Source organism: Struthio camelus, chromosome 1, assembly GCF_040807025.1.
Source record: "Struthio camelus isolate bStrCam1 chromosome 1, bStrCam1.hap1, whole genome shotgun sequence".
Taxonomy (NCBI): domain Eukaryota; kingdom Metazoa; phylum Chordata; class Aves; order Struthioniformes; family Struthionidae; genus Struthio; species Struthio camelus.
The window spans coordinates 92,073,842-92,100,557 of record NC_090942.1 but is presented as its reverse complement, the minus strand read 5'-3'; the positions used below and the strand labels follow the sequence as shown (position 1 = coordinate 92,100,557).

At 38.8% G+C, this 26,716-nt stretch overlaps 1 protein-coding gene across 1 annotated transcript in view; it reads right to left on the bottom strand.

The window, feature by feature from the left end:
* The window catches only part of SPAG17 (sperm associated antigen 17), a 114,206-nt gene that overhangs the window by 3,335 nt on the left and 84,155 nt on the right, over positions 1–26,716 (bottom strand). Inside the window, exons 32-46 of the mRNA XM_068957376.1 lie at positions 24,569–24,696; positions 24,206–24,336; positions 22,439–22,566; positions 20,378–20,560; positions 17,240–17,353; positions 15,479–15,524; positions 13,329–13,431; positions 12,818–12,871; positions 10,194–10,296; positions 9,499–9,595; positions 8,122–8,226; positions 5,962–6,113; positions 5,280–5,449; positions 1,802–1,862; positions 514–658 (exon numbers count right to left, since the gene is read on the bottom strand). Of these exons, the coding sequence (XP_068813477.1) occupies positions 514–658; positions 1,802–1,862; positions 5,280–5,449; positions 5,962–6,113; positions 8,122–8,226; positions 9,499–9,595; positions 10,194–10,296; positions 12,818–12,871; positions 13,329–13,431; positions 15,479–15,524; positions 17,240–17,353; positions 20,378–20,560; positions 22,439–22,566; positions 24,206–24,336; positions 24,569–24,696 (1,720 nt within the window). The remainder of the gene's footprint in view (positions 1–513; positions 659–1,801; positions 1,863–5,279; positions 5,450–5,961; positions 6,114–8,121; positions 8,227–9,498; positions 9,596–10,193; positions 10,297–12,817; positions 12,872–13,328; positions 13,432–15,478; positions 15,525–17,239; positions 17,354–20,377; positions 20,561–22,438; positions 22,567–24,205; positions 24,337–24,568; positions 24,697–26,716) is intronic.

Here is a 26,716-nt window from a genome sequence, read left to right as displayed (position 1 = left end):
TTGCTGTTTTCTTTTACTCTGCCTCTGTCCCCAATTAAACAACTAAAAAGCCCACTGAACAATAACCCATACTGGGCTAGTTTCTGCTGAAAGAGACTCTCTGGAAACAGGGATAGTCTCTTGTCTCTCTGTTTTGTATCCACAATGATATGATTTTGTTCCTGATGAAGCTGTGCTATCAGGTGCTACCATAGGTTCAAAACTTATAAATAGAAACTCCTATGTAGGATTTATATCAGTGGGGAGAAAACAAGGAATTTCTATCCTCCTTTTCATGTATTCCCTAAAAGCCACATCTTTCCAGGCTTCCCACCCCCTTCTTTTCAATACCTTGTCACTCTGATCTAAATTGCTTTTGGGGGTCAGAATATTAAATTCTCCATTGCTGTGCTCTGTGTTTCCAAAATGGACAGCTTGCCTGTATCAGGAAGGATGTTTAGGGCTCCTGAAAGGTGGAATGTCTCTAGGACTGATGTTATTGGGAGAGTTGGGCAGTTGGACAAAAAAGGATATTTGCCCTCACAGGAAGGAGAAGAGTCTCTGCTTCTGTTAATATTTCAATATGATGGGAAATTTCTTCAAGGCCATCAGTATCTTCCCCTCCAATTGCCATGGCAAAAATCTCTATCTCCAGTTCAACGTGCAAACCTGCTGCCACCTAGGAGAGACGGAGGATTGCCCTAAGGTACGTTTCATACATAGCCCACTGCAGCAGTGCTCCCAGCTGGTTCTTGTTCTACCTTGTCTGATGAAAGTAAAGACTTAGTACCCCGCACACATGACTGCTCTTGAGTTACTCAGTGACCGTGCCATGAGAAGGGTCTGTGCAAAACAGTATTTCTTCACATTGCAGTTTGCTTTCAAACTGCCAGATTTTTTTCTGCCCCTTCTCATTATTTCCCCTTAAATTTCCTTTTAGGTTATAGAAGGAAAGGGAGAATTGAGAAAGCTGGAAGACAATCAAAAAGAACCTAGAGGTAGGAAGAAAAGGCAGATAAAGGGACAGATGCGTGGAGAGGAAAAGAGAAGGGAAATTCTTCCAGCTCTTGCAAGTGTTAGGTTGTGGCTGGGGCTCTGGACTAGGAGTTTTAACTTGCATTCAGGCACTGACTCCTTGCACAAGTCGTCTTCTTGATTCCATGCCTGTAAAATAGTGGGCAAGGATAGTGTCTGGTCTTACCTGGGTGCTGTGGGGATTCCAGCCAGCATACAAGATTTGTTCAGACACGGCAGGCAGGTGAAGAGCAGAGACAAACTGAACAAAGGCAGAAAGCATCAAAGCTTCATACGTAATTAGACAATGTCATGTGCTATGGTGCCGTGCTAGATAAAAGACTTGAGGCAGAACAAGCAGAAGCAGCATGCAGGAAAAGAAATGGCTGAGGTGAGAGTTTACTAGGTTCAGTTCTTAGAGGTATCTAGACAGGGAGATAAAGTCCAGGCATGAGACAGACAGAGCAGAAATAAAAAAAATACCTAAACCATAGGAAAAAATTAGAGGTAATGGTAGAGTATCCTGTTCACATCAAAAAAGCTCTTCTTAACCTCACTGCTTGACCTGCTGCCTTCCACCTGAGCTTGAGATGTTTATCCCTCTGCGTTCTGGGGCAGGATCTGAGACTTGCTGCACAGTGAGCTTGGTAGAAGGCAGCAGAAGGATAGCAGAAGGCAGTGTGACTTCAGATGGGCTTTAAACAGATCACAGACCCTGGCCAGCTCTATTCCCAGGCAGCTGGTGAGGAAGCACGTCTATATGGCCTAAAGGCTAAATGACTCTAGCATAATACCAAGGATTACTTACAGGTCCTGGTGTGTACATCACTCTCAGTCCTGTGTGTGGAGGTGGTTGCTTCACCCGAAACCTGTCAGAAAGAGATGATGATCAGTTTGCCAGGAACCACTCCAGGCAGGCAGGTGGAACTGCTGGGAAGTAGGGTATCCGTTCTTCCTGGGCTTGTGTAACTGACAGCAGAATTTTTTAGCTCATCCTTCCCATCACAATGTACACTTGGGCTATAACAGTGTTTCAGGGCTTCTAGCCAAGGCTCCATTCAAACAGTTTTGAAGAAAAAAGCAAAGCAGTATATTAATAGGTCAAAGTAAGTCTCCAAAGGGCTCGTGACACAGCTAAGTCCTTACAACGGAACGTTAAACATCTGCATTCTAAGTCTGCATACACAAACTGAAGTGTAAATTCCATATAAATCCCAGTATAAATAAAAAAAAAAAAGTCTCTTTAGTTTAACTGTATCCATTAAGGCAGTAGTTTCACTTCGTCACTCCTCACTGATGGATTCACATCTTGTGCAGTCTTTTTCTAGTGTGCATGCTACTACCACTGCTGAGCAACACTATGATGGGACATCACCTCCCTGTTTAAACACCAACATGCAAATAGGTACATTCTGTGGTGGCTCTGGCCTGTGGAAAAAAAATCACTGTTAAGATCTCTCAAGATCATTAGAGCAGAGTATGACCTCTACTCAAAAGTAGCTCTGGGTTTTTCCGTGTGATTTTTTTTTTTTTTTTTTTATTATTTCCACCTGAAGAACAGCTACCAGCAAGTGCTCACACAAGAAGCTGTTAAAAGAAATGTGGGAGAAGAGGCATTTTCAGTATATAGCTCAGTGCTTTGGAGGCCCTGGCAGAATTACAAACAGGCTGTCAGAATTCCTCTGGAGTGCTGGCTGTTATGAGAAACTGGACTTAATTTTTGTCAAGGCATCATGACAAGTTAAGGCTATGATGGCGACAGTTTGGAAGGCACCTAGTTAACTATTGACCCTGTCAACGGAAAAGATTCAACTTCAGCATAAGGCAAACATGTCTCAGTAGTGCCCAGTCCTGCCCTCCACCCTGCCACAGCACGTTCTGCTGTCATTCAGCAGCTAGGCATACAGGTCGCTTCTCCAAGCACCTAGTAAAAGGCTTCAAAGGATAAGCTGAATTTCTTAGAATGACAGAAGGCATCACAGGACTCTTGGTCCCCAGTATCTCTGAGACTGTCCTTATTTGCTGATGAAGAATCTCGTGGTAGTATTTTCCCCATGAACGTTTGCATATAGGGCTCTGGCATAAATCTTAAGACTGTGCAATGCACATAACATGAGCTCCTGGATGTTGATATGTGGCCTGCTAGCTTAAAACTTCACAAGCAGGCACCATGATACTGAAATGTGCATTAAAGAACCCCCTCTCTTAAGGGCACTTGGCCCTATAACCCTCCCTTTGAGGCTACATCTGATTAAAAAAAAAAAACAAACAAAAAAACTCTCTGCCATCAAGCCTGATGGATGGAGTTGTACAATAGTCTCTCAGCTGGTCCCGAAAAGATTTCTGAAGTGCCCAGTTGGATGAGTACTCACAAGAGACCATGATGATTCCAGCTGGGTAACTCTCCTGCGAGTTCCTCTTTTGAGGATAATTAATTAGTCCAGGAGGAGGAGGAAAGACAAGGTACCTAATTTACTTAAATGTTTTTATTTTTTTCATTCCAGAACAGAGGCACCATGTTAGAGGGATGCTGTGACTGCTGGGGTAGGGTCACTGTGACATTTCTCTTGACTCTTCTTTCAAAGAGGACAGCAGAGACTGCAGGTTACCTGCATCCAGAAGAGGAAAGTTTGGCAGGTGCCTGCTTATGTGATAAGTAAGTGCTCCAAAGAAACATACAGCACCTAGGAGCTGCAGCACATCAGGGCCATGAGACTTACATGCTCCAAACATAAGAATGTTTAATACCCTTGCTGTTTTCCTTAGCCAGTGCTAATGCCACCAGAAAGCTAAGAGCTGTTGTCACCAGTGCTAAGAGGAGGAACCAGTTCTTGAACGACCTAGACCAATAATGACAGTAGGAAGTTTATTTCCATGCTTTCAATTAGGCTCCCTCTCCTATGACCTCTGAGTTTAGCAGGAGAAAGGCCCATACAGCCAGAATAGTCCAAGCCTGGCCTACTCCTAAGTTTCTGGGAGATCAGTGTGCACCTGTCCATCAGGACAAACGGCTGAGATGATAGAGAGAGAATTTATTTAGCAGTTAACTGAAAGTAGCTGTTTAGACCTAAGAACCTCTCCAGTTGCAGGAGGTAATTGAAGCTAAGTGGAAAATTTCAGCTAGCATAGCTTGCTTAGAGCTCAGGAATTTAGAAAGAAAATGTTCTTTTTTTTGGCTTTGGGGCTTTTGAGACTAACTTGACGTTTTCCCTTGTAATAAAAACATCAGTTGCAGCCATCTGAAATGAAAACTTGCCACCTGGCACTGCAATTCTTGAAAGCAGTTGGTGAGATTATAGTGGAAGCCATTTTGAAGTGACAAACTTTAGGTAGAAACCCCAAAAACCGTAAGAACGCAAAGACCATTGTTGCAGACTCTCCTGTAAGCTAAAAGGCAAAATAGGCATAGTAAAGCTAAGACAAATGCTGCGGACAAAAGTGAGTGGGAGGAACACACTTTGCCTTCTTTACTGTCACTTGTATGGCATGTAGGAAGACAAGGGTCATAAGCACACCTGCGTGGATGATGGTGAATTTAATGAAAACACTAACACTGCTGGTGCAGGAGTACCCAGTAGTACCCAGTGAATGAGCATATATGCAGTCACTCAAACAGGGAACTCCTGAACAGAAAAAACAGCAGTTATAAGCATTCTTTTACTGTATTTGCATGCTCTTTAAATTCCAGCTGGGTAGGTCCACCAATAATTTCCTGGGCTTTATCATGCAATGCAAGAGACAATCTGCTGGACTGCAGAGCTGAAAATGGTCCTGTCCTCACCACACTGGAACATAGTGCAGTGCTACTACCCATTGGTAAGGGGTGACACTAAATAAGGGAAATGTGTTTATAAATAAATGCTTGATTTCATCCTTGTCCTCTGCCTGTTCCCAGTTTCATCACTGAAGCTGTTTTTCCATGCAGCAAAAGCCATGTGGCTGTCTGACTGCAGCTGCCCTCATTTAAACTGTCAGACTTGCAGCACCCAGCAGCATTTCCCAAAACCAAATGTAGGACCAGTTACCATGAAAGAATTTGGTCCCTGAACCTGAGAACTTCCATAAGAACCAGTAAATCATCTACTCTAGGCGAGGACTATGCATATAGGACCTAATGTTCCTTACTACTTCCCATCTTCCTAAGACTATCAATATACAAAAAATGTTCAGTATTTCTAATATTATCTGCTCTGAATTTATAAAAATATCAAATCAGAAGGTTGATAATTAACAAGCAATGCATATTTGGACAGTCAAAAAACAAGTTACTAAGAATCTGAAATAACCTTGAGAAGTTCACCCCAACATTCTTCAGGATCACAGTGGCAGTGTAGGTGCAGCCTTCCTTCAGTATGCCAAACATCACATTAGGTGGAATGAGATGGAATGCACTAAGATGCTGTTTCATTGTTGCAAGAGAAGATGTGTTGACCTTTCCCCCAACAGGATCGTATACCTTTGCAAATAGAATTAGACAATAAATTTGGTGGCTTAAGTCAGGTTCTGATTAAGCAGTACCCAGATAATACTTGTTACTTTTCCTACATTTGACTTTGTCTACTCATCCTGAAGCTATTACAAAAAGGCACGCTAATTTGACTAAAAAATGAAGGGGCAAAGCTAACTACTTTTGATATTGTCTGCCAATTTATACTAGCCTGAGTTTTTGGACATTCTGAGCCATTCAGGTGTCTCAGAAGGAACTGACGAGGTACTCTCTTTTGGAAATCAGGGCTTTCATGTGGGTGCTTAGTACAGAACTCTGCTTTCAGCATACAAGTTTGTCCTAGTAGCTGAGAGAAAAGCTGCTTATAGAACAGCCAATCATTTTATACATAAATTGCAAGTGCTATTGTTCAGTAAACAGATTCAAAATGCTGTCCAATATTGATGCAGAGTGAAGGAATGTCCAGCAGCTCTGCAAAAGAGATGACTGAGAGGATATTAACTAAAAAGTTACTATTTTACCTTTTTATTTGGTATGGAGTTGGGCTTGCTCCCCTGGAGGGATGGTGGTAATTCCACTTTCTCTTTTCTTGGCTGCCCTGCAGCATTCACCAGCAGGCTCTGAATTTTAGGTCTAAAGGGTGTCTCATGTGATCTTGCAGCCTTGTTTAGGTCTGCAGGAAAAGAAAAGAAAAGATTTCCAAAAGCATGAAAAACCAAGCATCAAAGTCAGCCCAATCCTGAAGTTCTTCTTCAAATAAAACTTTAATTTACTAAAACAGTTTGATTAGCACAATAATAGCAGAATGGGTCTCATTTTTACGTTACAAAACAATTTAGGGGAAAGAAAGATGATCATTTTTAGACATCTCTAACACTAGCAAGTAACAAGCAGAAATAATGCAGAAATATAAGTAAAAATGTTCTAAAATCAGTAAAACGAATTAGTTGAAGACATCACAGTGGAAACCAACAATGAAGGTATAAAATCCTGTGAAAGTAAGTTATTAAAAACAGAAGAGGAGGTACAAAAACCTCTAAGCACTAAAATCAAAACTGAGAACATATTACTATTCCAAAGGCATGTCTACACTGCACAACGGTCAGTGGTGCAGAAATGGTGAGGCTGGTCAAGCCAAATTTGTACATCCATAGAGTAACAAATTCTTGCCCAGGCTCCAAAGCAGGACAGCTGTGTCAGCACAAGGCCATAATCAATTTGTAGACCCTGTCTCTGAGCAGGATTTATTGGCTTGAGAGCAACAACGCATGGATGAGTCTGCACGCTTCTGATTGCGGAGCTAAAACAAGTCTTAGCTACCTTGTCATCCCTGATCTGTGCCTCACTATAAAATGTAGGTAGACTGAGCATAGGGATTAGCAGAGCAGGTAGTTACTACACAATTTAACTGCTGCTTGGAAGAATCGGATCTAAACTTCCTTTGCTTGAGAGCTTAAGACACCTATAGCTTGCTGTAAAAGCTGTAAAGTCTGCTAACCTCTGAAGGGAAAACATAAGACAACAACAGTGGCTGTCTTCTCACCAAGGGTCTGTCTCTAAATCCATATTTTGTACTGAAGATAATTGTTTTTTTTTCAATTTAGACTGTAGGCAGCCAACTGCAGGTACTGTCTGGCTGGAATTGTGTATCTGGCCAGTCATTTTGTGGAGGCAGAAATATAATTTGAGAGTAGATTCTTCTCTAGATTCCTTCTCTCAACAGGTATTTATTTCCAAACAACAGAACTGTAGGTTGCAGAGGAATAAGGGCCTCCCATCTGACAATAAATGGCCCAGGGCTTATAAAAATGCTGAGCATGGACGTAGTGGAGAAATCATACTAGCATTTGTTGTTTTGCCTAAAGGTAAGCAATTGTTATGCTTTGACATTAGGAGTTTGTGTAGTTTTACAATCTCTCTCACACACACACACACCCCCAAAACTGCTTTTCCTTTTGTTACCTACCCTGTGGCTCTGGAAGTACAAATTAGTGCGTCTGCCCTGAGGTCTAGCAAGTATGCATAAATAACAGGGGAAGCTTAGGAGGAACTGTTGCTGCAGAGACCTACTACTAAGAAAGAATGCCAGTGGGTGGTAGGAGGGAAAGGAAGGGGGCAAGGGAAACTAACTGTGGGCTGCAGAGATAGGTTTTGCCAGTGCGCACTGCCAAGACTCAGCTGATACGGCATTATGTGGGAGCCAAAGGTTGGGTCTAATTAAAGCAGACTGGTGACTGTCCAGTGGTGATCACCCAAGACTGTCACCATAAGTAGACCAATAAACAGAGAGAACAACAGTAGATGCAGCAAGGAAAGCAAAATCAATTTGGGATGTTTAAATGGCAAAGACCATTAAGCGCAACAAACTCCTTTTCTGGAGTCTTGTGTTACTAGCCTTAATGAGTAGGAAAAATTGGCTCATGCAGATTTTTAGCAGAGGAATTATTTCTTGGCTGTGTCTCCAATTCTACAGTCCCCATGTTGTTATAACAGTCTGCTAGGGTGAGAAGAGAATCTTTCTCCTTATTTTAAAGCAGACTGCTCTCTTCCTTTCTGCCAGTCTTGCATTCAGAATGCTGAACAGAACAACTGGTTTTAAATTTCTCTTGTACATATTTTGTCAAGTTTTAAGAAAATAGAAATTAACTTGCTCCAAACTACATTCTGAAAGGCAGCTTTACCTGTTGAGGAGTGACTGCTGGGACCTTCGCTTTGCTGTGAACGAGTCTGTAGCAGAAAACCAGGTGAAGGTGAGGAATCGCTCATGGTATTGAGATATTCAGATGCTAAAGGAAAAATAATGGTATACACTGACAAGTATTTGTCATGATCATCGTCATTTTCACAAACACATGAAAAAGTCCCGAAGTATTTGGCACATCATTTTAGACAACCTTTGAAAGCTCTCTACATAATCACCAAAGCCTACTGTTAAATTCTGCATGTGTCATTTTGCTCCACCGGGCAACAGGGATCAAAAATGCATACTATACTTTGTGATAATTCATTTCTTGTTCTTTGGTGAACTGAGAAGTAAGCCCAAAACATCTAACAGACAATCCAACATAGTCTTCTGGTGACCGCCAAATGAGGAAGTATGGGAATAAGCAAAGGTCTGATAGAACCCTATGATAGAACCTTTCCTAATATGATTCTCTGCTGTGTAGTATGACAGGATACTTTTAATCTCACTATGTCATTTCAGTAACTTGTCAGGGCTGTTTTTAAGAAGAACTGAAGTATTCCTCTCAGTGCTTTAAGGCTCAAACCTCAGACGGTATACACTTTCATTGCTTACTGCTTTCTCCCCCTTCAGTCCTCCTCATTGTATCCCCCAAACTGTCCTCACCCTGCATGTTTCCTATTCCATTCCCCTTCTACCACATTCCCAAGCTGCCCCCTTACCATTTCATTTCAAAATTTGTTCCATCTCCCAGCTGTTCCCTATACTGATATTATTCTTTTTCCAAATGTGTTCTCCTCATTTCTTGCTCATCAACCCCAGACCAGTGTTTACTCTTCAGCGTTTTGCATCCATTTACCTCCTCATTCATAACCAAATTCTTTGGCTTTGTATCCAAAACCTATGTTTCTTTCTCATTCAGTCACATATCCAAAGACTCCTTTAATACACTAAACACAGAAATCTCATAGACCACGTTTATATTAGTGAATTTAACAGGAACATTCCCAGGCACTGAAACAGGATAATTTATACCGTTAAATTGTTAGAACACTGGCATGATACTGACTTGTGCCAACTAGCAGTCTTCCCACAAACACTGTGAGGCACAAGAGTTTGGGCCAGGGATAAGGCCACCCTGTGCCTGGAGACTGAATTTAGTAGCATAGACACAACCCGTTCCACGCTACTGGGTACGTTTTATTTATCGGAACAGACGTAGCCTGTGTGGTCCAAGTGGTTCATGTGTCCAAATGCCTGGGAATACATAGTGTCAGATAATTTAATCTTAAATTTTACTGCAATATGAAATGAGACAACTGAAAAAAACAATGAAGACAATACTGAAATAACCAGACATTAGAGCTCAAATTACCTCTTATGGGGTTTTTGATCATCTGTAGAGGCGGATTCCCACTTTCCTTTTTTGGAACTGGAGGAATTTCCTTAGACAGTGCTTCCACATCAGGAAACTAAAGAAAAATAAGAAACGGGGCCTAGGTCTCCCAAGCAGACACATGTACTGCCACTGAAAATGGCAATAAACAAACTCAAAAAAGGGTGCAAAGGAAACAAACAAGCAGAACAAAAGTGGTAACAATAAAACTGATATACATAAGCATTCCTCAGATTCTGAAGTACATTTTTTAGTATGCTTTAGACAGTCATAGCATTGATCAGGCTGTGAGGCCTGATAACAGGAATGTTCCCAAGGCCAGCTTTAATGCAGGAGGGTTAGCCTTCTGGATTCCCTCTCCAGTTAACATAGAGAGGTTTTCCAGCTGTGGGTCAAAACACTCAAGGTTCAGCTTCTGCTCTGAATCAGACTCTCTAGACTTTACAAAAGGAATCTAGAGAGTGTGACCTCAGTAAACATATAGCCTCTCTGAGATATGTTTTCTTCAATAAAGGCATATAATTCCCAGTATTCATTCTGCCACAGTTGTCCTCTCTAATGGTTTCTTGAGACGATAAATTGAGGCTGAGATGTAAACCGACAGTGGGCTTTGTGGGACTATGACAGAAATTACCTCAGCTAATACAAACTCATCCAGTTTTGAGCTCCATTACCTTTTTCAGAAGAAATTCCTTGCCAAATTCCGACTCAAAATACGGAGGAATTATTTTGTTTCTTAGCGCTATTAAGCACTTCTTTCCTTCATTAAGTTCCTTCCTAAGAAAGTTTTGCCATTGTTGGTAAGGAGAGGAAAGAAAAAACATTATGACTAAGTTCACCCTGTTTTCCGGTATTATGTCTGAAACATCAAGGAATGTTAAGTGATAAAGGCAAGTTGCACTTTTTTCAAGTTAATCACATTGAACTATATTCTTGTAATTGGCAATTTTCCCAGTACTACTAATTTGAGAAGGAGAGAAAGGACCATCTACTAACTCCTATGCTATGAGGTTTGGGTAGCAAGTTGAAATTTGTATGCACAGTAACTAATCTGTTGTCTTCAGCTGCTCACCACAAGAAGTATAAAGCCTTGTACCTGAGAAAAAGGTGGGAAAGAGTTAAGACGAAAAGAGCAGGCAGATTAAGAACACACTGGCCTGGCCCGCAGAGACAGACTCCTCTTCAGACACTGATTTATGGAGGGCCTGATCAGAATGCATATAAACTGTGGAATGGCTGCTATGAAGAGCTCCTTCTCAAAACTTGCTCTGGTTCTCTAGATCTTGCTGAACATGTCTGAGACTGCCGATAGCATCTTTCCAACTTTCAAACAAGCTCCCAAATCTGAAGATCACTATTTTAGATGCACTGTGACAGCTAAAATTTGTAATACAAAGTGAACCTAAATTCCTTATTTTTTCATAGAGAAACTTGGTGGCTCTGTGGCTACCCAGAAATTTGTCCAAGCTCCTGAAGATAACATTCACCAGAATGCTCTCATAATTGTTTTTCAGACTGCTAAAGATTGGTTACGGTTTCAGCTTGATTTAGACCAGGTTTATACTAATTTAATAGTTTCATTGACTTGTAGGATCTAATAAGAGCTATGAACTCCTCACTCTTGATCGTAATGAGAGTTTTGACACTGACTTCAGAGCCAGGATTACACACTGTGCTCTTGGGTGGTGCGTACTCAGATATATACATTCAAAGTTACGCTTTATGGAATATGCAAAAAAATGTAAATGTCGTTTTAAAATATAAGTCTGAAATTATAGATCTAAAAGTTTTTTGTATTTAATGTAAGCCTGTTACAAAGTAACTAAAAAGCAGTTCTGGTACCATGAAAGATAGCTTAGCTTTCAACTGCTATTTAATCTTCACAAAAACAAGAAAGAAAAAGCAAAAGTTTCCAACGGTAGTATTACTTCATCACCATTTCCAGTTATTCTGTATATTCTGATAAATAGTGAATGACCTACATAACTTTCAATATAATTAAGTTTATTGTGAATTCATGGATCTTTCTCTATGTTAATCCTTGTTCACAAGTTAGGTTTTCTGTTTCAACATGAATTAAATGCATATTTTTTAATTCTTTAAAAGGTCAGGCTTGTGCAAACCGAGCAATTCGCCATTCTGTCATATTCACAATACCCTTCCCTCTAGAACTGAAAATAACAATGGTTTGAAAGTATAAAGCTTAATTTAAGTTTTTGTGTGGCACCTGTCCTCTGTCTGATTGATAGCTTGTGAAATGTACCTTTTTAGTGATATGTGCCATTTCAAATACTTTTTCTTTCTATATTTTCTCAGACTTTTCAGATAGCTTCACCCATTCATCAGAGAAATGAACGACAATTTTTGAAATACTTGAGAGAAAGTAAAATAAAGGAGGCTAGAATTAAAGCTGAGGTTCTGCCTTAAATACAAATTTCACTGCTACAAAGATTTTTATATTTTTATATACATGTATATACACATACATACATGCTGTTCTTTCTGTAAAAGCATTTGTAATCTGAATCTTTTAGCACATGCTTCAGAAATCCAATAGGAGAGAAATATTTTACAAACAGGAAATTGAGATATAGGCGATTTCCAAACTAGAACATTCAAACATGGTAAAATAGACCTTATTTTAGGAACCCATTGATTTTTTTTAAGATGGACCTCACAGAAATGCTTGAAGCTGGGTTTACCAGCTGTCCACATTTTCTACCTTCTAAAACGCCCTTCCTCTACCTTATAAGCTCTTGGGCAATGCAGCTGCTTTTGCAAGATGGACACTGTGAGTGTGTCCTGCACTGTCTAATGAAATCCACAATGAACTTTTGTAAATGTGGTCCAGCCCCAACATTTAATGCCTGGTCCAGCCAATTTTGTGCACCTTATCTGCCTTTGAAGCATCATCACATGACTGACATATATGTCTGGGGTCCTATATAGACTGCTCATGCTAAAAATACAGCTAAGATTTTTAGAATACCAGATTCTTAACCTGAAGCATCAACATTTGAAAATATTAATGTATTATTGTCCACATTGGTAGCACAGTCAGAGAACAACACAGGATTTCTGACTTCAGCCTTGTTTTAATTAGCAGAAGTTACAACTGCCTTCCTAAGTTTTGACAAAATATGATTTAAACCATTCATTCCACATTTCTATTGAGAGAGAACATTATTTATAAGTGAACCAGAAGAACACCACCCAAGAACCCTCACCCAATAGCAGTATTCTTTTAATTGGCTCTTAAAAGAATTAACTTTAATGTTCTGGCATAGTAATACTGTACCTGTGCTCTTCTAGTCTGCTCTGCCACTTAGACATTGGGGTTAGTCCTTCTGCGCTGAATGAGCAGTAAAGGAAAAAAGTAATGACAATGAGAAAAGCAGCATCATATTTTATAAGCCCCAAAATATTTTCCAAGATAACCGTGGAACAAAAAATACTTATGAAAGTATGTTATATTAATATCTTTAATGACTTCTGACTTGGATTCATATGTTTTGCTGCAAAATTGTTCACTCACATCTGTATTTTTATTATATTGTTCAGCTCCCCCCCACAAAAAATCTCAAGCCCTTTTTCCAACCAACTTTAAAGTATCTTTGAGATAAGGAAAGAGAGGCATGAGGAGATAAAAAAAAATCATAGGGAAAGCTAGTAAAACATTGTGAAATGTATCTAGAGAGCTAGGTCCTTGTTCTTAATGACAGTTAGCAAAGTACATTGCCTCTCGTGTGTACTTATTTCCATCCTTTGCATTATTTACATTTACATCTGTTCTCACTGGACTGTCCTACCTGAACATCTGCCAGTGGTCCTTTGGCTGCTTAGAGACTGTGTTCCCTGTGGGGCACTGGAACTGAAAAGCCACTGCCTGTTCATATAACTCGGCTACGTGAGCTGTAAGGTAAAGGCAGAGGATTAATCCTGAATATGCACGTTCAATTAAGCACTGGTAAGTGTTAAGAATAATAAAAATAGAAGGATATTTTTAATGCATTTTTCTGTCACTTGATTGAAAGCTATAGTTTAAAAATGGTAAAGATATAAATAGCCCTTACTAATTGGATCTCTGTATTTTCAATCAATCAAATTAAAGATTTATTGCCATGGTAGTAGTGCAGAGCCAATGAAAGAGAGAACTGGACCCTTCTCTGTTTTAAGGACAATCAGCTGATTACAGACTCTTTATTACTGTGAGGTAAGAGGCAGAAAGGACATTCCAAAATCAAATGTAGGATTTGATTCCTATCAACAGAAAGGAAATTAATTCAATTCATTGGAAAAATAAACAGAAGCAGATTAAATACATATCCCTACCCTGTATTACCTGAAATATCTTTATATTAAGAAACAAATCAAGTACTTGTGAAGAGGAAGAATTGCTGACATTCAACCACTTTTCCACTGGGAGCAACATTGCAGCCCTCCCTCTGCAGCTGAAGAAAATAAGGTATGCTTTCAGGGATCTTTATTACTATCAGTTTACTTAAGTTGTGCCTAACTGTGGCTGTGAAGCAGCCATAATCAACATTCTCATGGAAGGAACTGCTTCAATATGTACAATGGAGAGAAGCCAATTTTTCCATATGTAAGATTGTGACAATCTTTAGGTTTTTAATAGTTTCTCTGTTCTGTGACATCTTCTATAAAATGTGCTACTTCACACCTTGCATCTAAACTTTGAGTTCAAAGGAATTTCCATGGTTCAAAAGATACATCTGTGGCAAAACTTAGGAGATTTGAGAGATATAATCCAGTTTGATTATGACAGCATCTCTTAGTGTTTCAGAAATATTGTAATTTTAAATTTCAAAATTTGATCTTTTTTGGTTAACTTTTTCACCATAAAAAATACTTTTGTTTTCCTGCTTTTTCTATCTTTGCATCTGTTTAAAAGCTTCTCTTCTACACTGTCTTCTTCGTTAATAAAGCTATGTTACAAATGCAACTCCATTTTAATTATTATTTTTTAAATCAGGAAACTGTGTAGCAAGCATTTGTTGCTGCAGTTCCCGTTTACACTGGACAGTGTGGTCTGGTATTTTTGTAAGAAATAGAAATACTCTTGGATAGGTGGGAGGAGATGAAAAATAACACTCTTAAAGGCTAGCATCGCTAGGGGATTGAATACTATGGATTTTTCTATGGAAAAATTCAATTGATATTTTAAATAAAGAAACAACTTTCTTAATTTCTATTTGTACCTACTGAAAACATTAATAAATGCTAGCAAGTATCATATTTTTAACTTTTACAGAAAGTTGTAAGGAAAGACGAATACATTGTTTCATCTTTTCCCTGAGGCACGATTGATGTAAACACCAAAACATATGATTGTTTGAGACCGGATTTTCAAATGTAATAAACAACCAGGAGCTATCCAGTTACTTTGAAAAACACATCTGACGTGTTGATATTTGTATAAATCTAACCACACAGAGCTGCGGCCACAGTTGTCATACCTGAGAAGATTCTATACATGTGGAAACCTGGGTCAAAATGACAAACACACATGCCTAAAATAGGCAATTAAGTAAATGGTTTTTAGAGGTACTATATCACTGAAGCTAACAAATTCCAATCACCTGTGAAATTCATGCCATTCATTCACTTTCAGTTCCTGATGCAACTGTTCCGGAATACTTGTTTTCTGAAGATAGGTAGTACTTACCATTCAAGTTCTTTAGTGAAACTGAGAAATATTTAAATAGTTGAGTGACACCTCTGTTCTCATAAGTTAGTTGACAGTTTTTAATTTACAACATTTTATAGAATGGACATATCACATATGTAAGAAAAGTATCAGGAACAGAAGAGACAGGCACGTACCTAACACACAGATAATTTCACATTTATGTTCCTTCTTTAAAAAGAGTAGTGCAGTACTTTACTGTATAGTATTGTATTTTACAATTTTAAAAGATAGTCATTCTATTGCTATTACCTCTTGTGCTGAGATCTTTGGATGACTTCTCCAAGTTAGGGAAGGACTGCAATGAAGAAAGAATTACCATGACATGGTTCTTTTACATGTGAGAAACAGACCTTGCAAAGCCACCAACCTGTTCAAAAGACTTCCATCCTAAGTGCTCTTTTGTTACTTGAAAATGTGACTACAAGACTGGGAGAATTTCGGTGAGTGACAAAATATGAGCTGGGAAAAATAGAAATGATTTAGAAATTCCTTAGTCTAAACATATATTTGTTTCCTTCTTGGCCACTGACTGCACAGATAACTTTGCATTTTAAATGGTTGTTGCTTTTTAAATCAACTCAGCTATTTCATAATATTATATGGAAGATTTTGAAGGACGAGTCCTTCCACAAAGGATTTGAACCGATTCTAAAATTCATTGGCATGACAAGAAGGCACATGGGAAATGTGTTCAGCAATATGTAAGTTTCATTGGTAAGGAGCTCTCTTGTGGTTGGTTTACAATAAAGTATCTGAGGGGTAAGAGACTCTTTCACTCAGCTGTATTTTTCTTGCTTTATTGTCATGCTGTCCCTGAAACAGTTAATCAGCAACCAGTGTCCCTGTGACCAGGCTCTCTGTGGTTGTGGCAGAGCTAGGGAATAGTGGAGGCTTGGGAAGAGTGTGATACTGATTCCTGTGTCATGGAAGATCCACAGTGGGATTCTGCTGCCCAGAAAAAGTTGTTCAATGTGAAATCTGCACCTGGAAATGTGCTCAAGGAAGCTACGACAACAAACAATAATTAGTCACTAGACAAGTCCATTGGAAGGAAGCAATAAGTGAGATTTAGCACTTGTATTTCATTAAAGCAATGAGGTGTCTGCCTAGAAGATAGAGGTACAGCAAGACACTGATAAATTACTTCACAGGGTTCCTCTTTCCAGAAGGGATGTGAGTTCCTTCCCGCTTTTTTGCTAGATATTTATTTTCTCCACTCTCTACTCCCTTTTTAAAACTTGTATGTGACTTGAAAGCACTGAGAAAAAATATAAATGAAAGCTTTTAATATTAAAAATATGCTTTAGTTTCAGTCAGTGAACGAAAATGCCAACTTGCCTAAAAAGTTCAAAGGGAAATTCTGGAATTACTTTTTTTTTAAGCTTGTAAGGAAAAACTAATAAAGTTATAGCTCTATCTAGAAAGCTAGGAAAAGGAAATTAACAGCATTAATGACTGGAAAGATTTCCTGTCTAGTGCTTTGCATGTTGAGACAACGTGAACAGGTAGACTCTAAGCCTAGAATAATGTTTGTTCGCTACAATACACTCACTTTTGAAAGGTGGATAGATCATCTAGCAGTGAATATTTAAATTAAAAGGGCTAGATCTTATTTTTCAAATGCCAGATTTTAAATTCAGTATGTTTGAGTTTCCTATATGCTTGTTATTTATTTAAATAGGAGTAAAAGTGTTTCCTATGAGAGACAAAAAAAAGAAAATAATGTTTAATAACTATTAAAAATCTAGAGTGTGAATTTACATAATGCAAGGTGACGAAATTTAAAAGTTCTTTTCAGTATTTTTTCTCCAGTACGGCAGTAGTGCCATTCACTAGCCAAGTTAAATGCCGAGCACTTCTCTGCTTTACCATTAAATTACAGCAGAGCTGGCATTCTGCTATCCTAACATTTGCTATTTTATGAATGGATAATGTGTTTTAAGGATGACGCTTGCAATGCAATGGAATGTAACTGTTGAAAAGAAGCACGTAAAAATTATTTTTTCTCACCATGACTCGTTCAAGGAGCTCTGCAGCCTTCTCCTTTTCCTTTTCTGCTCTTGGTTCTTTTACATTCATCTCTTGCAGCTCATTTTCCTGCTTCAAAATGATGTCTATGTATTCCTGGTGTAGCAATGAATGGAGAAAGAACAGAAAAGATGCAAATATTTGCTTTGCAAAGGCAAACTTAATGGACATATACACAGAGAAAAGAATCTGTGGTAATAATAGATCTGTATAGTTCTCAATGTCATAAAGGCCCCTTCTGTGTGAATTTCTGTGAATGGGTTATATAGATATCTAAAGGGTCACATGGAGAAATAATTACAAAAAAAACAGCAGGTCAAAGAGAGAAGTACATGCTGAGAAAGTAGCATATGAAAGTTTGCCAAGGACTAATCAGCTTTGAAGACTAGCAATCCTATTGAATCTGCAAGAACTGATGAACTGAGGACATCAAGAGTTTGCTGAATCTCTACCACGCCACTAGCACGCACCAGCATCCACAACGAGCTGGGCAACTTTGGACCACGTCCAAGAGGACGGTGACTGCCCTAGAGCAGATCCCCAGAAGCCTCTGGAGCATGACTGACCCCCTGCTTCTGAGCATGCAGTCAGGACTGGCCTCCCAACTGCTGCACCAACCAGGTAAGCATGCGTGAGTGTGCAAGTGTGTTAGTAAACTGTGAGTGAATAAAGATATGTTTTGACTGAAAGCTAATTGCTATGAATAGTAATAGTTTGATTTTATTATTAATACTGAATACCAGCTTAATGAATAAAAGGTGCTCTAAGAAGTAGTGGTTGTGATCTGTGTCTCCTTCCCACTTGATCCCCAATTAGGGAAAACGAAATCTACAACATTAAAGTTGAAAAACTAGGCTCAGAAAAGAGTTTGAAGCTCTATTTTCAGAAGTTTACTTTGCCAGAACCACACTGAGCACTGAAGAAAAGGACGCTTTTCTTTCTTCCACACTCCATCGTGCTTCAGAAATTCAGATGGCAAAAAGGCTCACAGACAGAGGGTTGCCCTAACACCCCACCCTGCTAAACAGGTACATGCAATACAGAGCTTTATGAATAGACAACGTTCACATAAGCGACCCAGTTCCAGTTCTATTTCATTCCTTCATATCTCTTAAATTTTAAAGGAGATGGAGAAATGAAGAATGGCCTTTTCTTTAGATCTTGATTTAATTCTGGCAAACAGAGTGCTCAGCTTAAATTTTAAGATGCCTGTTTCTGGAAAAATCCATAGAATAGATATTGATATGCAAGCAATAAGGATATATTCACTGCAGATTAATGTAATTCTTACAAATGTCTCTTGCATGCCAATAACTGCAATTCTTCTTTCCAAATGTAACAAAAAGAGTCCTCCTTTCTCTAACAGACAACTACAGATCTAGTAAATGTGGAGACTCGGGATTTTGATGTGAAACTTTAAATGACTCTTGCCCTTGAAAGATCAGTATGTGAACTGAAGAGTCATTTTTATATATTTCTAGACTGTGAAAGAGTAAAATTTCATCCTGATGGACTGACATGTCCCAAACCATGCCAGGGCTGAAAAGTTGTCAGTGTTTTTCTATCGCAAACAGGCTTTCTTTGAAATGTGATGTGAAAAAATTCTAACCAGTTACAACATGCTATTTGCTGCACAGATGTCACATGCTATTGGCTTTCAAATTTATCAGTCTGTAATGCCATCATCAAGCTATACATTAAATAACTAAATTATAGAGCATACGTATTTTGTTATTCCCTATTTGGTAGATAATAATGAGTTTTTAACTCTAAAATCTGTTCTAAGAACATTTTCACAGTGTGAATTAAATAAATCAATGTTTTATACCACAACTGAGAAATGAAGGAGGAAGCCGCTGACATAAATCAACAACAGAACTTTCAGGTCCTGTCTCAGCACGCTTATACGTGAGAGGTAACTTGCACTTTTTTATGAACCAGTAACTAACAAGGCACAGACACACACTTTGGCAGAACACTACACAGCTATTTGCTAGACATCAATAGAGTGACAGAACCTAGAAATTCAAGTTTTTATTGCTAGCTGTGGCAGAACACTATAGGCAGTTACATATGTGAAAGCCCAGTTCTCCCAATGAGAAGGACAGTGGGAAACAATGTGGGTGGAAGCTATGGTATGTTATACTGCAGACCTGCATTCAAGTCTCAGCTCTGCCTACAGCATCCTGAGCAACTTCCTAGTTTATTTCTCAAACTGAAGTAAACAGAAATATGAAGTAGAGAAGAAGCTACATATTACTGTCTCTTGGGTTTTCCTTTCCCCTAGTTCAGAGACTATTTAATGAGCATCCCTGTCTTCTCTGTGGAACATTGACTGAGGCTGGTAAACCGCAGACTGTTCTTCAAAATGTCATGCCCTCAAGAGCTTTGCACGCTGCAGAAAGGCCTGCTGCTCCAGAATCCAGGTGTAAGAGCTCTAACAAAATCAGTCACATCAGAAACTGAGATAAAGTCAGTTCTGTTTAAGCTTCTTTGCTTTGAAGAAACCTACATTTTCCTCTTGGCATTTTTCTCAGTGCTTTGTTGCTCATTTGCTGAGTGAGGATATACTTAATATGTGTAAAGTGAGACATACCTAACCTGACAAAACATCATTTCGGAGATGCATCTCTGCAGAACCTGGAAACGTGCTGTACTGATCTATGGACCTGATACATAACAAAGACTACAGTGTGTTTCAGTGACCTAGTCACTGAAGTTAACTGTAGAATTTAGGGTGGTTTAGAAATCCTTGTATAGCTTTATAGAGCTAGCTTTCTAAGGCTCTGGGTAGAAAAACAAACCCTGAGCAAAGTAAGAGCAAAGTAATAGATATTGACAAAAAGAAAACTATTTTTTAGTGCACCATCTGTGATGGGTACTGGACTGTGTATTGCATGTACTTGCACAGGAAGGTCTGTTCCAGAAGGGACTGGGGGAAAAGAGTTGAACTGCTTCAGAAATACATTTTTCTCAGCGCACTTGTCTGGGTATGAAATGGAGATTAAACTTCAAACGTGTTAGAGGTCTCATCTCAAGCATATATTGCAAATTCATACCACTCCCTTTGTCTGTTCTCTACTGTTCACTGGAAGAATAAAGTAACTGTGATTGTACTACCTTGAGGGAAAGCTGCAGCTTTTCTCTTAGTTCATCGCACAGTGGCTCATACTGGAACAGCTGACGGATTTGCAGTTTATTAGGACATTTTCGCACAGGTATTGGCAAGCAGGTCTGCTCTTTGGATCCAATGCAGAGACCCTTCCAAGTATGTGTTCTGCCTGGGGGACCTGTGATCTTCCTCTGAACATAAAGAAGAACAAGCCAAAACAGTAAGAGGCTACTTTTATTAGTGACTTGTCAGAGAGCTGTCTATGTATCTACATCCAGCTGACAAAATATGAATTGTATCCTGAGTGAAAAAAAGTTCACTGCATTCAGGACTGGAATCAAGGAACTTACTAAATTTATATCGAATGCGCTCATGTTGTGGTTATTCTGGAAAACAGATGACTCCTGGAATGTAAAATTTCTACCCAAATACTGAGAGATATGTTTAGAGTCTCGGTTGCTGGTTATGCATACAGGTATAAAATGTAACTGGAAACACTAACCAGTGGATAGTAAACAAACTGGATAGGCTTCCTGTCCCAGCTGATAAACACATGCTTCCTTTACAGCAGTGCAGATCTAGACAATAGGGTCAGTAGGATCTTGGGCACAATTTATCCATCCTAAAACCCCTTCATTTGGCAAGATTAACTCCCCCTAAAATTGCTTCATCACCTCACTGAGCCTAAAAGAACCTAAGCTGATTGCATTTTGAGTGAACTCCATCCTGCATGCCCTGTGTTTATTTAGTTAAATCCGGTTAATATAATTTGCTCTCACTTAATCCAATAATATTTTCTAAGAATAACGCCTTCTTCATGATTTTAAAGAATAAGGATGATTTTATAACTGAGATAAGAGATTTGTGAGATAAGAGTTGGGTTTCCAGTTCCCGTCTAGAAACACCAGCTCACTGGGGGTTTGTCTATGTGATCTTTGCAGTGAAACATTCCAAACTATCAAGATGCAAGACAACTGGTCCAACATCTTGTGCTTGCATTAACATAGAGTAAGCACAAGTTAATAAATCCTTTGAAAGTAATCATAAGGCTTCTGAATTGGATCTGATCATGTCCTACATCTTCAGGTTGCAGGAAAGTGAACTCATGTCTATCTAGAATAAACTGCGCAGTGAGACTCATGTAACCTGTGCTATTTCACCACATTCTGTGCTTCAGTGTTGTATCTAGAAGTCTGGAATGTAACTTACTTACTTCGCTAGGAAGTTTTGAATTTAATGGAATCAGCTGCAAAGAGATTTGAAAATTCTCAGATGGAAACTAACAATGATGTAGCCAATACTATGAAGGGCATCAGACTAATCAGTCACCATAATCTCTAATGGATTAATGATCTATTAACCTATAATGTGATAAACATGCATGATAAATATGAACCTTAAGTAACATTGACATGCAAGTATCATGGCCTGACCTTGACCAAAAGCTGAGAAAAACGCAAATAGGAACTGTGTATAATAAACCATGCTGATAGGACAATGCAAACAAGAACCAACCATTGTGACCCTTGGTATGAGCTATGGATCAATAGCAGGCAGGAGAATAATACCTGAAATTGCTGGAAAGATATAGCATGGTATCATTAGGGAGTGATCTGACTGGCAGCCTGTAGACATTTGGCTATAAAGACCTCTGGTGCTAGAGACTGGGGTGGGGGTATTGTTATGTGGACATCTGACAGGGCATAGAAGCCTGAGGTAGAACTATTAGGTGGTGCAGCTGATCCGCCACCCAAGAGCTCAACACTAAGACCGGTTGAAGGGAGTGTCAAGTTCCCCATTGCTTAAGTGTGCCATCTTCCTGGAGTGGTAACCAGAGTGGTCTCAGCTGATGGTATGTGTATGTGTGTGTGTGTGTTCGTGTGCCCATGTGTGTTCAAGCAAGTATGTGAATGTGTGTAAGTGAGAATTTTTCCCTGACACAGGCTATCCCTTGCTTGGTCCACTTAATAAATTGAATTTAGCAGTCTCACACTGTTTGGTGTTCCTTTTTCCCCCATGACAAACATCTATAGCTTAAGCAGCAAAAGATTGTTTTCAAGCAATTATACCTCAAAAGGAGAAAACGTATCCCAGCTCCTTGACTGAAGATTTGGAGGAATAATACTCTCCGGTTCTTTATTCATTATCCAGGGGGAGGCTTCAACCAAAGGGCGGAGGATAGTAATACTTAAAACACCTGGTTCAAAGAAACATTTTGGTAAGAACCAGTCTGAATCAAAAAATGATGGATATGTGTCTCAGAACTCCAGAAAAATATGTTTATTTAAGTGTAAAGAAACTTATTATCAAGTGATAAAAAATGTGCAAATGTGACACTGGTGGCTACAGATAATACTGGATCACTGAGGCAATCACATAATAGTTGGATAACTTTGGATTACCCAAACTGTGTTCCACAATAAACTGCATTTGCTACTTGCTTGGAGTCTTGGGTAACATCTCACTTGTGTCCAGAATATCCCAAGCAATATAGGGTAGACCATAGACCTATGTTTACTGAATACTACTTTCAGTAAGATATCCTTCCTATTTAAAACAAGCATAGATTTTCACTGTATTTTATACTTCAGAATCAGATCACCGAATGGATTCAATTAATTATTGTCTCCTTTTATTGTTTTGATCAATTTTAATGTTCCTCAAAACATTTTTTCCAGCTCAAATCAAAAGCAAACCAGAAGTCCACTTAATCCTCTATTATCTACCCCATACGTGGACTCAGAAGTTGATATCACCACTGAGATGCTTTGTCACAATGATGCAAAATTGCAAAAACTTGCTGTCAAGACAAATAGAGCCAGTATTGAGAAAGGTGAAGTATGAAGTCTGTAAAAGCATCCTAATAACAGGGTGCAAGAAAAACCTGTGGGACCTGTTACTATTCGTTTATCTTTCCTTTAAGCTGTGATATAAATACTTGAATGAGAGTCATTTTCCTTGGGGGCAATATTGGAGTGCTACTATGACAAATGACTGATGGTGGCCAGCAGGTTTTCTTTCTTTCATTGTCATGAATAGAAGCAGCATTTAAAAACATGTAAAACCTGAGAGGGGGATAGGTGGGAAAGCCCTTCCCCATGCTTATGATAGCAAACTTTGAAGAAAACTGTTTTAGTATCCTGTAGCTTAAAGCAGACTACCTTCATCACCCCCCTTCATCCAGGGGAACCATGTGTTTCTCTGTCTGGATTTTAAAAAATATGTTTATTTTGTTTAGGATCTATTGTTGCTACACAGTGTATCTTACGGAATACCGTATCTCCAATGAGCTTCACAAAGATAACCATTTCAGAATGTAACTTCTTTGTACTGCTACTACCAGGCGGTTGTTTCCATGTTTTACTGGCATCCCCTACTTCAATTATAGGTTTCCAGCTTCCTAATAACATATATTTAACTTTTCCAACAGTTAGACAATGGGTCCATATCAGAGTATCACTGTCTTCATTCATAAGTACAGCTAGAGCATTAGATGAAGACTGTGAAACATTCAAGGTTTTTGACAATAAATACACAGAGAACCCATGCATTTGGTAATTATTTTTGTTTGTATGTCTAACAGTGGATACAGATATGCCAGTTGTCTGTTCATTTACCCCTTCAAAGTGTCATTCATTTAATTCTCTATTTCCCAGAACTTTTTTCCACACACTTCTCCTTCCGTATCCTTCACTGCCAGAAGCGTCAAAGCCTATCTATACGGGAGAAAACTGTTCTCAAATTTCCTGTCCAAATAAGAGCCTTGAAGGTTCTGACTCCACCATTGTAACTTTTTCTGTTACTATTTTGTCAGAAAAGAAATTAAAGTTTCCTACCTGGACTTTCTTGTACAGGGTCCTGCAAGACAGCAGTAGCTAGATCACTACAGGCCTCAGCAAGATACTCTTCTACATCCCTGCTTTGAAGGAGTTCAGTCCCAGAACCATCAGCATAGACAACAAAGAACCTAGACAACCATCATACAAATCTGATCAAATCCAATGGCTTTCAAGTTGCACTCTTTTCTATATGGCAAATAGGAAAAAGCATTGTGATGATATAATGAGAAAATGGAACTTCAGGATGATGACATCAAGGGTGCAAATACTGAGTAAGAATGTGCAAATATATGAAACCTGTGCAAATACAGTGCAGTGAAGAAAGAGTAAATGTAAATCTATGAAGCTGGTGCATTTTACCTGGGGACATGCTCATCACAAGTGATATGTTCATTAATTTCTGGCAATATTGATGCTGAACTTCTGTCTTCCTTGTCATCCAAGCCAATGCTAGGAACAAATACAGATGTCCTGCCATCAGCCATGACCTATAATAGAAATTATATAAAATGATTTGAGTTACATGATATATTTTAAACAGCAACTTGCTTTTGAACTGTAATATGGCCTAGCCCAATGAAAGGAAAAAGACAAAGCAAATGGTTCTAGAAAGACATGTCATATCAGAAATGCTAATATTACATGCTGATATTTAATAAATGCTCAAGGATTGTTAGCTGTCAAATAGGGCCAAACTTGTTTAAATTCCATCTTCGACATATACATCTGCAAGCACCAGCAGACGACTTCACAGAAAAATATAGTCACTCGTCAGACCAGGTAACTGCACACATAGACAGCCACTGATATAACTCTATGAGTTTTTTATACATACATACATACATACATATATATATATATGTATGTATATATATGTGGGTGTGTACATATGTGCATATATGTATGTATAAATACTTATAGACACACACATATACACACCCACCCACATATATATATATACATACGTACATACAGGTACACAAATATGTATGCTTGCATGGATATCTACATATATCTATCTATATAGTGGGCCTGTTTCAGACATTCATTTACTTTAAAAAATATGGTCCCTGGTAGTCCCACGATAATACTGATTGAATTTCTATAGTATTTTCCATTCTGAAAATACTATGTGATTATTAGCTAACATATTAGCATATACACACAAGATAACTAACAACGAATAATATCCTACCAAGGAATAATGATGTCTCTATTTCTTAATACTGTCAGCTGAAGGACAGATGCCTTTGGAAGATACAGTTTGGACCACAGTGATTGAAAGGACAGATCATGAGCTGAATCTGACACATCCAGACTATACCCTTTTTGCTTTAGCCTCAGGTGTCACTAGGACAGAGAATGAACCTATCCTACTACACCTGTACCTGGTTGTAAGTACATGTGTAGTGAGAATAGGACTTGAGGAACTGGAAAACAGCTGTTTGTAATGGTGGGCAGGACCCAACAGCCAGATGCCTCCTACTACATCTGTACATGGCCAGACGCCATGTATATCCTGAGGTACCTCTGGCCCCGTATCCACCTGGTCACCTGCTCCATCACATGAGCGCACTCCTTATCTTTGCACTGAATGAAAACGGGGTTTTGAGACAAAAATAACACGGAAATGTGTAACTAACAAGATACTCCATGAACGGCAGAACCAATGAAAGTTGTTTTTCCTATGGATATTCTTCATCTTAGCATCCCCTCATACTGCATTAATCTCACTTTTCTTACTACACCCCATACCCCCTGTCATCGCTTCTCCCACAGCTGCCTTCACAGCTCCCTTCAACTGCCTCACAGCCTCCTCAGCCTCCTTCTTTTGTTCCCTAAGTATTGACTGGGAAAAAGCAGGATGTGCTATGATTGATGCCAAGCAACTTCTGTGTAATTTGTAGTGCACAGATTTTGTAGGAACTTGATATCTTTGAAATGCCTTCCCCTCTGTCAATTAGTTCAAAATTTATTAGGGAGAGATTAACAGATAGCAGAGATTTATATAATTACTGTATATCCAGCCTAGGAAAACAGCTAAGAAAGTGTATTATGATGCATAAGTCCAATGGAGTCTGAGTGCAATTTCACAGGAAATAAAATTTCTGGAAAAAATGGCAATGATTACAATTGCAACCATAGAAAGGATACTCTGAGAATGTCATACTTAGAATCACAATGCTACTTGACACCGCGTAACAGGATAATATTACTGGCTCATGAAAAAATAATAACCCTTAATTAGAAAACAACATGCAGGTCACAGACCCCTAGACAATGTTTCTTGAACTCAAAACTAAGTACTAGCCTAATGCAAACATATCTTTCTCAGGTGAGAAAGGATCACAGTGCAACCAGTATTACTTTAAAGACTGAATCTTTCTTACAACAGTAACTGTCTTACCAGGCAGATTAGAGTGTTTTTATGAGGTGTGGTAAAGTGTAGACCATGTGTTTTATTTCAACCTGTATGATTTACTCCAAAGGAAATGGAAATATCAAAAG